Below are 13,745 nucleotides of genomic sequence, written 5' to 3' on the forward strand. Positions count from 1 at the left end.
TGCTGGAAAAAAAAAATATAAATAAATAAAAGACCTGTGAGAAAACTGAGGTCATAAATTAAAGCAGTTTAAGGCCCTACCTCTGCTGAGAGTGCTTCTGCCTTTCACCATGCAGCAGGCTAATGGTAGAAAGATTTCTGACTGTTTCACCACAGCCCACAGGGTTCAGAAGTGCATCACTGGGTCATCTTCTTCCTTGTTTCTTAATATGCGATGACATGCTCTAAGAAACTGAAAGACTCAGCAATAAACTTCTGCAGCAGTTTGGGCTTGTCTCATGTTCGGAAAGTCTTCTTCATAACCGTAACGACCAGAAACACTACATACATTTTTTTCCAAGTTTGGAGCCTAATTCTTTCATAAGAAAACTTCAGGCCTTTTAACAGACTTGTTCCCTGCACACATTCAAAAACACATTTAACTGAACAATTACAAGATTTCAAATTATTTTTCATCTCTGACAGCTTTGCGCAGTCAGCTTAGTTAAAACAAATGTCTTGCATTAGTCTGATTAAAAACATGGTGCGTCATTAAATTCCATGTGTCAGACCAAGCTCTGTCCTCAGCTGAGTCTATATTTCAAACTAATTCAAAAGCAATAAGGATGAGCTTGATTTTTGAAGGAAGACAGAAATTCAAAGGCCAAAATATACCATTATGATGACAAAGCAGAAAAACTGCTTATTGCAACACTTAAACTCTTGGAGCCCATGCTGCATTTGAAGGGCTGTTGATTAGTATAATCATTTTAACCAGTAGACTATAGAAACTAGAAATGGAAAGCACAAACAAAAAATATGGAACTCCAGCTTGCATGTCTAAAAATTAGAGGAAGTCAGGTCCATGCTAAAATGTCCTGGAGACTCACATTTGCATAGACATGTGTCCTAGGTCTTGAGGAGTACTGAGTATGTTCAATTTGATTAGTTTTCAATACCTCCCACACCTCCGCTCCTGTAATTGGTAGCATCCTGCCATTATAAGTCAGAATCTCAGACATAGCCTTCTATCAGCAGTTAATCTGATCAATGTCTACAGCCGATAGCTAAAAAGTTGTTCTACTTCTAAAACAGTAAAAAATGTTAAAGTTGGAAATTATCATTTCTAAATCCTTAGGTTCACATTTTGAAGAACATTGGTTGAATGTCTTTCATTTGAACAGGTAGTAATCCAAATTACTTCTGAACCTGTATGACCTCATGGCATCCATGGCAGTACAGACACAGAGAGGAACAGAATCTGAGATGTCCAGATGAGGTCCTGAGTTTGTGTTCACACTAAAATGGTCAGAATCTTAATACAATCTTTTTTTTTTTTTCTTTTTTTCTTTTTTTGGTGATGAGAAGAGCTATCATCGGCTGACACTGAGTCACAGCCAGCTTTGCTCCCTTCCAAACTACATACTACATCAAAAGATTTCCTAACTCATAAAATTGCTAAGTGAAACACTCAATTCATAGAAAACATCAGTATTAGTGTCTTTTGTTCCCCAGATTTACCCCAATACTGTCCTCTAGCAATTTTTCCCTTCCATTTCTTCTCAGTCCTTGCTGTTTCTAACATTTCTCCTACTAGCCCTTTCCTGTTCTGCTCTTTCACCTGACCTTTTTATCTCTTGCCATTTATCCCTGACCATAAGCCTCACAGTATTTTTCATTTAACTGCATTCAAGACAAGTTGTATTTTCCTATTGCTCGCTGACAGGACTCCAGACAGGGGACCCTTTCCCCCCTGTTGAGTACCCTACCAGCCTGAAATGCATGAGAAGTGCTGCTCTGCCCTTGCAGTGCTGGCCTGGACAATACTTGGCTAGATTGTAGGCTCACACACTTTGGTCCTGCTTATTGCCTCAGATGAACCAGAACTGCTCAGCACAAGTAGACTCTAAAGATGTTAGTTGACAAACTTTATGTCCCTGAACAAATACAAATGCATTTCCCAGAAACAACTCCGCCAAGTTTAAATTGCTTTTGCTGGGAACAGCCAGAGATACATCTCTACACATTAGTAACCTTAACCCAGGCCAAGTTTGAAAACACAAACGCTTTGATGATTCTTTTCTTTTTTTAAGGTTATAAGGAGAAGAAAACACAGACAAAGAACTCAATAGCATAACGTAAACACAACTTTTGTTTCTCCCCTTCATTGTTCTCAGGAGCAGCAAAAGTTTTATAGATGCACATGCATTTTCCTGCCCCAGGTGTGTGACAGGAGTCACTGAAAGGTCTGCTTAGGACAACACTCTCCAGAGGTATTCTGCATCACTTAGTAGGGCACTTAAAATCACAGAATCATTCAGGCTGGGGAAGACCTCCAAGATCATCAAGACCAGCCCCCACCCAACACTACCAAGTTCCGTCGCCAAACCACGTCCCTAAGCACCGCATCCACTCGTCTCTTAAACACCTCTAGGGATGGCCACTCCACCACCTCCCTGGGCAGCTTCTTCCAATGCTTGACCACCTTTTTGGTGAAGAAATTCTTCCTGATATCCAACCTAAACCTCCCCGGCACAACTTGAGACCCCTTCCTTGTCACTTGAGATAAAAGGGACCAACCCCCTTCTCGCTGCAAGCTCCTTTCAGGCAGCTGTAGAGCACAACAAGGCCCCCCCTCAGTCTCCTCCTCTCCAGACTGAACAGCCCTGGTTCCCTCCGCTGCCCTTCACAAGCCTGGTTTGCCAGTCCCTTCACCAGCGTGGTCATTCTGCTCTGCCCATGCTCCAGCACCTCAATGTCCACCTGGTAGTGAGGGGCCCGACACTGGACACAGCACTCAAGGTGCGGCCTCACCAGTGCTGAGTACAGAGGGACGGTCACTGCCCTAGTTCTGCTGGCCACACTGCTTTAATGTGCATCTCTACCAGGAGAACACACTTATGTGATTAGACTGCTTTGAGTAGCCCAGCCAGCTTACTCAGATGGTGGCATGAAGGCCTAGTTTAAAGGGATTTGGCTTTTTAGCAAGGCAATCCAAGCCATCTTCACCAGTATGTCAAAGTGACGTAAGTCCTCGCTCGGCCCTGGCATCTGTTCCAGTGTAGTCCTGCCAGGGAAGTGATGTGCTCCTTAACGTCACAGATAGGCAAACCCACTCACTTCCTCTGGTAGACAACATATCTCTTTGCAGACAACCTTTATACAGGGACGTTTTCCAAAGACTTTTCCAGGTGGCAGCCTCCTAGCATGAGAAGTGTTGGATTAGGTTGGTGAAATTTAGCACAGTTGTAAGCAAAATGGTCATATATATGACAAATGTCAACTGTGAGTGACTACTGATCAATTCACCTGCCACATTTAAATCAACATCTAGAAGAAGAGAACGGCACTTCAAGGTGTGTAACGTAAGAATGGTTATTTGATTAACAGTTTGAAAATAGTTCTTTAGTATAATTCTACTTGACCAAGATGACTTTAATTTTGAAGGAGATAGCAAGAATATCACCACAGGTAGTCCAACAGATGCAGTGTCTGGAATGTGTACATATTTATAATCGGAATAGTACAAGATTGTTTCACAGGTTTTTATTCTTACCTGAGATCCCCAGAACTAGGAAATGACCTAAGTGTATAAACTTTTCAATACACAAAGGGGCTTGTGAAAATTTCTGCCACGTGTATGGAATAAACCTTAGCTCTTCTCCCACGCTTTTTATTTTATACTTAAAAGAGCAGCCCTAATAAAGGAATACTGTAGACTTCCCATGATCAAAATAAGTAATTTCCTTGTTTGGTAGAAGGAATATTATTTTAAAGTAAAAACATTTACTAAGACTCCTGCATATAATGTAGTCTTTTTTCTCTTAGTTTACTCCTTTACAATTCTGCTTTTCAAATATCATCAGCAGGAATCTGGTAATGCAGATACAAATCTTTACATTCTCATCAGTCTAACTGAAGCTCAGCGGAGTTCAGTGCTCAGCATGTATCTTTCCACAAGGCTTTAAACTCCCAGGGTACAGAGCATTGTAACTTCCTCACTGAGGTGAGGAAGCCCACCTGAGTGAGATCAGAGGGACCTACTTGTGCCTTGGTGACTGCCTCATGGCTGGGACTTCAGGTCTCTGCAATTTGAACGGCTCTCTCCAGAGTGGCTGGGACTGAGCACCCACCGAGCCTTTATTTATCAGTGACAGGCAAACGGGAGTGACTGACTGAGGTGCTTCAGAGGAAGCACAAACACTGCTTTAGCTATGGCCCTGCTCCAGGTAGCAGAGATGGAACAAGGAGAAAAAACTTCTGTGATCTGCTCTGCATGTACCATACCTTCCTTTCCTTCCAGAGGACAGAATAGACACTTGGTATATGAAGCCAGTTGACTGACTGCGAGACAACAGGTATAGTCTGGAGTGCTAAATTGTAATGATGGGCAGCACACACACACACATACAAAAAAAAAAAAGAAAAAAAAAAAAACCTTCTTGAACAACCAAATTTGGGAATTACTGCCTTAGGTGGCACAGCAGGAGGAGTGGGCATGATGGGGAATGGAGAACAAGAGAACGGCACACAGTAATGCCTATCTGGGAAGAAAACCTCAGTTATAAACTAAAAAAAAAAGAAAGGTTTTCTAAAGCTGCCTGGTAATACAAAATATCACAGATTAATTGGCATCATGTAGAAATATACTGATAACAGGCACTCTGTCTTGAAAAGATGTGAAGAAAGATAAGAGTGTAAGTCACCTAAGGGATCTGGGGGTTTTGGTTGACAGCAAGCTGAACGTGAGTCAGCAGTGTGCCTTGGGGGCCAGGAGGTCCAACCGTACTCTGGGGTGCATCAGGCATGGCATTGCAAGCTGGTTGAGGGAAGGGATTGTCCTTCTCTGCTCTGCGCTGGTACAGCCTCACCTCAAGTACTGTGAGCGGTTTGGGGCACCACAGTATTAAAAAGACATAAAACTATTAAAGAGTGTCCAAAGGAGGGCTACAAAGATGGTGAAGGGTCTACAGGGCAAAAGGTATGGGAAGCAGCTGAGGTCCCTTGGTTTGTTCAGCCCAGAGCAGAGCAGGCTGAGGGGAGGCCTCATGGCGGCCTGCAGCTCCCTCACGAGGGGAGCGGAGGGGCAGGCGCTGAGCTCTGCTCTCTGGGGACAGTGACAGGACCCGAGGAAACGGCATGGAGCTGGGACAGGGGAGGGTCAGGCTGGGTGTTAGGGAAAGGTTCTGCACCCAGAGGGGGGTCGGGCACTGGCTTCCCCAGGCAGTGGTCACAGCACAGAGCTGCCAGAGTTCAAGACGTGTTTGGACAACGCTCTCAGACATAAGGTCTGATTTTTGGGTAGTCCTTTGGGAACCCAGGAGTTGGACTCGATGATCCTTGTGGGTCCTTTCCAACTCAAGATATTCTATGATTCTACAATACCTCTGAAGAAATTTTTCCAGTCAAGGGACAAAAGGAAAAATTATGTGGGTACACTTTAGGCTGGGCAACAACTGCAGGTGTCTGTAATGTTAGGCCTTTTTCCAATGGAAAAGGAACATATAGATGAGACTATTTGTACTAACAGTGATGAAGGTAATCAGCTACTATTGAATTATAAGGGAATAATTATGAGGGTATTTAATAACACTAGAGGAGACTGCAAGGAAGCAAACTCAATACCAGCACTGGGTATGTGAACATTTTACACTTCCGTGGCAAAGCATGCTGAGATGTTTTGGTTGACTATTTACACACTAATTTGAGGAACCTGGGTAGAAACAGCAATGAATATAATATTTTCACTGATGAGATGAAACTGGATACGGTTGTCATTACTGAAACTCGCTGGGATGAATTGCAAAAAGTTAAAATCATTGACTGAACAGCAAAGAATGCATGAAGGAGGCAGAGTGAATGGCCAGCCTCCTCTAGGGATATCATTACCAGATCTAGAGTTAAGTCCAAACAGAAGAGGGAATGCAAATGTGTTACTGGGTGGCTGGTAAAAGCCAAAAGGTATGTGGTTAGGGTCTAATGCAAAGAATCGAGGTGAAGCAAAACAGAGAATTGTATTTGTTACTTGTCAAATACCTGCATGTTGTGTGCTGGGAGATGAATGGTAGAGGTTTCAAGAGGCCACTGTTGAAATATCTTTAGTTCTTGACAATTAATGATGATGACTTTCTAAGAACAAAAGATAAAATAGGTATTTCTTTGGGGAAAAATAATTTCTGGATTGAAGCTTGTGGCTATTATATGGTCTGATTATATCTACTATTAGCCAGGAGACTCCTACTTAGAAACATACAGTTTAAACTTAATCTAATCTCTGCTTGTCTACTCGGTGTTTCAAAAAAAAAAAAAAAAAAAAAAACATAATAAAACCCCATTATAAACCAGTACAAAATACCACTAAAAATTATGAGCTAATTCTCTCACTGTTCATGAGTAGGCACACCTACAAGACAAAAAGAAAAGTGTGTCCAGGTGAATGCTGCACATGCCTGACCAACTGGGCGGTACAGGCAGGCTTAAGAAGACTGGATGAGCCCGTTCTGCAGAGCATGGGGAGAGGGAGCAGCTTTTTCTTTCTAACCCCAATTTGTTTTTGGAGGGAGGAGTACAGGCCAAGAGATGCATAAAAGACTTGTGCAGGGTTCAAATGTTCCTGGTTTCCCATTCTTTAGCCATGAAAGTTGGTTTTCCCTGATTTTTTTAGAATGATCTCTACTTGTAGAAAACTAAGTACAGGCGCACCAAATGGGTCACCTGTAACCAAAGGGGGCTGAGGATTCAGTTGTCTCTGAAAGACCAGCCTGCCTAATGCCTGTCAGACTGCTAGAGCACACTTCAAAATGAAAACAGTAAATTTATTATTTATTTATTTATTTTATACTAACAGAGTAAAAGGTTGTGTTTGTAGCTCAGTAAGACAAGACTTTCTCCGTGACTGTTGAAGTTGGCATCTCCTCTGCTCCCCCACCACTCTGTCTTTCTCTTTTCTTGCCTGGTCTGAGTTCTAAGAGAAATGCAGCTTTAAGGTTTATATGGAATTTGATTGTGATCGCTCCCTCTCATCCTCTTATATCCTGTTTCCCTTTGGTTCTTGAATGGGATGCAAAATGGAAATGCAGTGAACAGGCTCCCCCCCCCCCCACTCCACCTGAGGACTTCAGCTGGCATCCTCACTGCATTCCTGAACCAACACAGCCCCTCTCACAGGAAAGGCTGTATTACAAACTACATTTCAAACCACAATCCTTTATAAGTAATTTATGACAAGAACTATTCCTGTACATAAATCTCATTCCACTCATCATTTTCTGCTTACAGACAGCTTTTCCTAGAGACTGCAGATACAGATGGCAGACTTGGCGTTCAGTGCTTCTCTCACTTTCTTCCTTCTCTTCTCTGCCTTCCCAGCCCATCAGTTTTGGAGGCCCTGCTATCACAGACCCTTCCATATGAAAGTGAAGAAGCTGTGAGCTTACCTAAAACAGATGTGATAAGTTCAAATTTTTATGGGATGTTTTCTTTAGCACCGTAGGGCCTCTGGATTTGATTAAATTTACACCATGCTGCGGTAATACAGCGCACACGGAGAGTCGAAGAGTTGGCCAGCTACAGATAGCAAAGGTGGGGGGGAACATTTGGGATTCCCCCGTTTGCTCCCCCCACCCCCAAAGCAGCAGGCACAGAGTGCCTTTTAGCTCTCCCCGGCGGCCACAGGGAACGCACCGTCTTGTGCTTGCCACGAAGAGAGAGGCTGCTGCCTAGCGGTGGCCGAGAAGGCTGGAGAGCGCCCTGCTTCCCCACGGCGGCTGCCGGGCGAGGAGGGAAGGCGGGGGAGGTCTCCTGGCATCCTCCTCCGGCAGCGGGGCTCGGTGTGGGGCCGCGGACAGGCTCCTCGGACCCCGCCTCGTCCCCTCCCGGCGGCGGGCTGGGTGCGGGAGCACCTCCGCCAGGCGGGCAGGGCGCTCCGGCGAAGCCCGCCCCAGGAGCCAGCGGCATCAACCCCGGGACTTTCTAGGAAAGGGTTATGGGGTCCCTGCCACGCTCCACCCTATTCCTCAACGACCTGGCAGCAGATACAAAAGCAGCGCCGAAAAAGCTGGCAGATGGCACAAATTCTAGGCGAGTGGTGAGCATCAGTGCGGGTCGGCCAGCTGCACCGAGCGCTGAGCCCATTCAGAAAATTACTTCCAAAGCGAAGAGCGCACACACTAACCGTCCCCAACGGGGACTGTAACCTTAGCGAGCACCAGCTCCGGGGTGCTCAAAGGAGCCTGGAAACACAGGGCTTCCCGGTGTCACTCCGAAGCAGAAGGCGTTCTCTGATCTGTAAGCATGGGAACGGGAAGGTGCTGGTGTCTCTAGATACGGTACTACAACTTGGATATTACGTGCTACAGCCAACACTGAGGTCTTCATTTTAAAATGGATGTAGGAAAGGAGGAGAGGAAAAAAAAGTTTCCAGGGAGGGAAAAACTGCCTTGCATTGATGGCCTTCAGCCGTGGTTCAGTGCTGTGATAAATCTGGTTTGGGGATGATATCTCAGATCAAATCAAAAATGTTGCAGCTATGTGACACCACATGCAAAAGCAGGACAAAATCATTATGCTCATTTAAACCTGTTCCTAAATTTATGAAAAGGTAACTTTATCCTGACAAACTTCATGCTGGATGAGGTACCATGTGTCTGCACCGCTCTGTGTCAGATCGGGTAATGTCCATTCCCCTGTAGCTGGCAGAAAGCCACCATAAAAACATAAATCTTTTATAAGCACCGTATCATGTGCATTAGCCAATTCATCAGAAATACGATCATGTGCTCCTGTACTATCTGGATCACACCAGTGCAGACAGAGGACCTGACAGCTCTGTAACAAGCAGGTTGAAAGATGATCTGATTACCGTATAAGTGATACCATGGTCAGAAAATACTAAAGGATACTACAGAGTGCTTTAAATTAGCATAGAGCAAGAAGCAACAAGCAACACTGGGAAGAAATCAAGAGTAGTCCTATTCAAGCACAACATTTTAAACACGTTAAGTGGTAGTGAAAGAATTCACAAGACTAAACTACCAAAGAAAACAGCAGATTCTCCATAGAAAATGATGGATTCTCCATCTTCCATGGTCTTCGGATCAAAACTTGAAGACATTCTGAACTAGGTGCTTCAGTCAAACATAACCTGCTGGGGCAGCACGGTTGGTCACAGCATAGAGGAAGGCAGAACAGCTATTATAGTGGTCTTTAAAAATCTGTTTCTCTAATAATCCACATTGTCCTTCTAGGCATACCCCTGTTTAAAACTTCTCTTCCACATGCATGTTTGGTGTAAGAGATCTGACAAAACTAGGAACAATAAAAGCTTTCCTGTGGAGACAAAGTTGTCACTAAAATATGCAACAATATATGAAGAAACTTCTCTTTACTTTCTCTTTAGAGGATATTTTCATACAAACATAAAGTAATGCTCAAATACAGATATCAGATGATCAGTAGCAAAAGTAGGAACAAATTAGTTAGTAAGATAATTTTAGAACTAAAACCAGAACATCTTTATTCACATCAAAATTTTAAAGTCAGAAAAACTGCAGTAGGCTACATCCACTAAGTAAATGTAATTTTATTAATGATCAATTTTATATTTAACTTATTATATTTGCAGTCGAGTTTAAACATTAAATTATTTAAAACTGTTGTTAGTTCAATTCTAGTGAAGATAATTTTAAAAAAATTAGATAAACTCTGGATATTATATCAAAGTGCTGAACCTCTTCTCAAATACCATAAACCAGTGAAACATCTGTAACCAGAAAAACTCTTCGTTTTCTTTTTTTGTTGCTCTTCTATGTAACAACAGAGCACTAGCATGTAATGCGATATTTTGAATATTAATTGGTTTAAAAGAATCTCCGAGTGGCTTGCATGAGAAGAGGCTGCACGCTGTAAGAATAATACTGGAGTAACGTGCAATGCTAGAAACAAAATAGGTGGTTATGTAGACTTGGCTAAATGAGAGCTTGTATTTTTACAAGGGAAAAAGTACAATCTGGCCACAGATGAGAAGAATCTCCAAACTGTTTGAGGAAAAAGAAGTATGAAAACACAGGGCTTCTGCCTAAGTCTAGCAGAAATGTTGGGAAAGAAGGCACTGGCTCAGATACACGCACTCCGGTAGGGTAATGTCTCGTTCAGTTGTCTAGTGGTGCTCATTGATTTCCTTTTCCGAAACGATCAGAAATCCATGAGAAGAGCAGAATGCATTAAATTAAATTTAGTATGACTACACACAATTAATACATCTAGCTTTCCGGGAGCTTAACGTGTCACCGGTAGCATCCTCCAGCTGATATAGCAGCTAGTATAGCAAAGACCACCTTAGTGATAATGAATACATCTGTAAAATAAGTGTTTTAGCCCTTAAAACCGGTTTCCGTTTTATTTTCAACATCTTAGGGTCTGCATCCCTAAACTGTCTGTTGAGAGACTGTTGCTGGATTTTCAACATATTGATTGTGGCTGAGTTGCAAATAATCAATTTTGCTCAATTGTCACATGCATGTTTTATATATCTGGGAAGGAAAACGCAAGAAACAGAAATAGGATTTGGGATAAAAGAAGCAGAAAGCTGTTGCTTCAGAAGTCACATCTCTCTTTACTAGAGAATGACATAATGTTTTCGCCTGCCCTCTCCATTTGCGAAAAGTCAGCTCTTTCATGAGCAGAAAATCAGCGTTCAAACTCCTCATGAGACCCCGCAGGAAATGGAAGGGCAGCAGCAGGCAAAACACACTCGGCTCGGCATCCAAGGAGATAAACTCCTGCGATGCCCTCCAGCACCACGTCCCACCGACTGCAGAGCCGGGTGACGGCTGCAGGGCTGCGCCGCTTCAACCGCCTCGAGAAGCGCTCGCCCGCAGAGGATGCGAGCTCTGCCCTCGCTTTTTGCTCCCGGTGAGAAAACACCGAATTCATCGCAGCGAGCGCGGCGGGGCTGGGACGGGCGGCCCTCGGGGCTGGGACGGGCGGCCCTCGGGGCTGGGACGGGCGGGCCCCCGCAGCTCTGCCCCGGCGCGGCGCGGCAGCGAGCCCTTCCTTCCACCTGCTCCTTCCCCCGGCCGCCCCGTGGCCGTCCCCGCGGCCGTCCCCCGGCCGCCCCGCTCCCCGGGGGGTACCTGTAGAAGTAGTGCCAGCAGAAGAGGCAGCAGAGGAGGCGGCAGCCGAGCGGCTCGAGGCGGGGCGGGCTGCGCAGCGCCAGCAGCAGCGCGGGCACCAGGAAGGAGGGCAGCTCCTGCACGAACCAGGCGCAGCGAGCCGGCAGCCGGCCCCGCGGCCGGCACAGCCGCTCCTCGTGCTTCCCGTAGCGGGACGGCACCCGCAGGTACAGCGAGAGCTGCAGCAGCGCCAGGGCGCCCAGCAGCGAGCTGAGCGCCGGCACCAGCCCGGGCAGGCAGTGCATGCTCGGGGAGGGGGGCGCGGGGCACCGCTGCGAACGGCCGGCGGCCGCCGCCAGCCCCGGCCTTATTAGAGCGGCGGCGGCCGTCACCCCGCCCCGCCGCGCTGCCTCCCATCGCCTGGGCTCGTCAGAGGGCGCAGCCCCTCGCTCGCCGGCGCCCCAGCCCGCCCCGAGGGGAGCTGCGCCCCGCGGGGGGCTCCGCCGCCCCCTCAGCCCGGCCCCGCTCGGCCCGGCCCCGCTCAGCCCGCCGCCGGGCACGGCCCGCGGGCGACGGCCGCTAGGGCGGCGGTTGGGCGGCGGTTGGCGCGGGGCCGCCCGCGGCCGCGCTGAGGCGACGAGAAGGGGCGGGCGCCCCGTGAGGGGCTGCGGGTGGAAGCGGGGCGGTGAGGGAGGGTGTCCCGGCACGGCCCGGGGAACACGGGCTCACGCCCGGCGGGACCAGAGCGCGCCGGGGCTCCTGAAGAGGCCCAGGCTCGCGTGACGGTGGTCCCAGCGTGCCCCAAGGTTTGCTCTGGGGCGTGCTCTGAAACCTGCCGGTCCCAACAGCCGTTTTGCCAGCAGCCTAACTTAAACCACAGCTCAGGAATTAGGCTTTTTTGTTTGTTTCACTGTTTTAGTCAGGATTTTCAAGGCATTGAGCTACTGCAGGAGGGCTAGCAGAACATTAAACTGTGTTACAGGCCATTGCGGCGTATCAGCTCAAGGCTGTGAATTCTATCACAGAATCACAGAATCATCTAGGTTGGAAGAGACCTCCAAGATCACCAAGTCCAAGCTCTGACCTAACACTAACAAGTCCTCCGCTAAACCATATCACTAAGGGCTACATCTAAACGTCTTTTAAAGACCTCCAGGGATGGTGACTCAACCACTTCCCTGGGCAGCCCATTCCAATGCCTCACAACCCTTTCAGTAAAGAAGTTCTTCCTAATATCCAACCTAAACCTCCCCTGGCGCAACTTTAGCCCATTCCCCCTCGTCCTGTCACCAGGCACGTGGGAGAATAGACCAACCCCCACCCATCCTAGTCATTTTGAAGCTTCACCAAGAAAGCGGTCAGATCCAGCTTAGCAAGAGATTGGATGCCGCACAAAATGCTGGAGAAGACACCCTCGCGGAGCAGGAGTGGCAGTAGTTCACTTCTTATTTGGTGTCTGAGTGGTGAACCTGCAAACCTGAGTTGGGGAAGGCTGGGGTTCGAGTCCCTCCTCTGTTTAAGGGGGTTCTCTTTCTGCAGAGGCTGAGCAAACCACCAGCCTACAGACTGGCCTGTGGTCCTGGAGGTGCTTGTTCAGTTCTGTGGGCTGTCCGATGGGGTAGTTGCTCTGAGGAACAGAGCTCTTCTGGCCATGAGCTGTTTCTCCCTTACCCTGTAGAGTGCTGTAGTCGCTGTAGCGCTTTGTAAGTAAAACAGGGCAAGGCTATTCCAGCCTTGGAGACACATGGCATCTTACGGCTGTCAGCCACATGCCTGAACACTTTTCCCTCACAGAAGTCTCTTGTCTGCCTCTGAGCTACCTGCTGGAGCCAGTCTCTGGCACTTGCCATCTCCCAGCTGTGCATAAAAAGGAGAGCTGGTCTGGACCAGAGCTGTGCCAGGTATGCTCACCATGAAACAGTGTAGATGATGGCTAGTGGCATGGGCACCTGTGTTCAAGAAGCAGTTCCTGGCTGTGAATCACCAGTGGAGGAAAGTATCTGTGGGAAAGATTTTAGAAGTTTAAGCCTATGTCTGAATTGTGAAAAAGTGCAGTCCAAAAGAAATGGATCTGTAGTAAAAGAGCTAGTGATGAGGACTCAGCATCCACAATATGCAAGTTTCAGGGGGAATTACTTCAAGCTACCTCTAGTCTGATCCCTGTGCCTTGGAGACACATTAGCAACAGAAACACATAAGGCACACTCATGGCATGTATCTTCTGAACGAAGCCTAGCTTCATCCAAAAGAAAAACAATGTTGGACTCAGAGGCTATTTCATGAAGCAAATCAAAGCTCAGTAGCTGGGGATGTTTGTGGGATTCACTTTGAAAGTACGGTTTGGGTTCAAACTAAAACTAATGGGGAGATGGTGTAAGAACTAGAGGAATCTGTGATCTGAAACACAGTGCTGGTAGCTTCCCCCTTAGCCTCGTTGGCTGGGTTCAGGTTGAATGAACCTAGTTCTCCTCATTTAAGGTGGAGGACAAATGGGGTGGGAATTCATCTAATGTTCAGAAAGTGAGCTAGTCAGGTAGAAACCCTTTCCAGTTCATGGAGAAAAAGGATGAATCATACCCTAGAAAAGCCTGTTTCTCTCTGTTGGCTCTAAAGGATATCTCGACAAATGTGTCAGAACTAAATCCCACTTTTGCTA

General features: G+C 46.7%; 1 protein-coding gene across 1 annotated transcript in view; it reads right to left on the reverse strand.

The window, feature by feature from the left end:
• The window catches only part of SRD5A2 (steroid 5 alpha-reductase 2), a 28,538-nt gene extending 16,945 nt beyond the window's left edge, over positions 1–11,593 (reverse strand). Inside the window, exon 1 of the mRNA XM_040553022.1 lies at positions 11,111–11,593. Within this exon, the coding sequence (XP_040408956.1) occupies positions 11,111–11,394 (284 nt within the window). The 5' untranslated portion in view covers positions 11,395–11,593. The remainder of the gene's footprint in view (positions 1–11,110) is intronic.
• Between the last annotated feature and the right edge of the window lie 2,152 nt (positions 11,594–13,745).

The sequence above is a fragment of the Cygnus olor genome, chromosome 3 (assembly GCF_009769625.2).
Source record: "Cygnus olor isolate bCygOlo1 chromosome 3, bCygOlo1.pri.v2, whole genome shotgun sequence".
Taxonomy (NCBI): Eukaryota; Metazoa; Chordata; class Aves; order Anseriformes; family Anatidae; genus Cygnus; species Cygnus olor.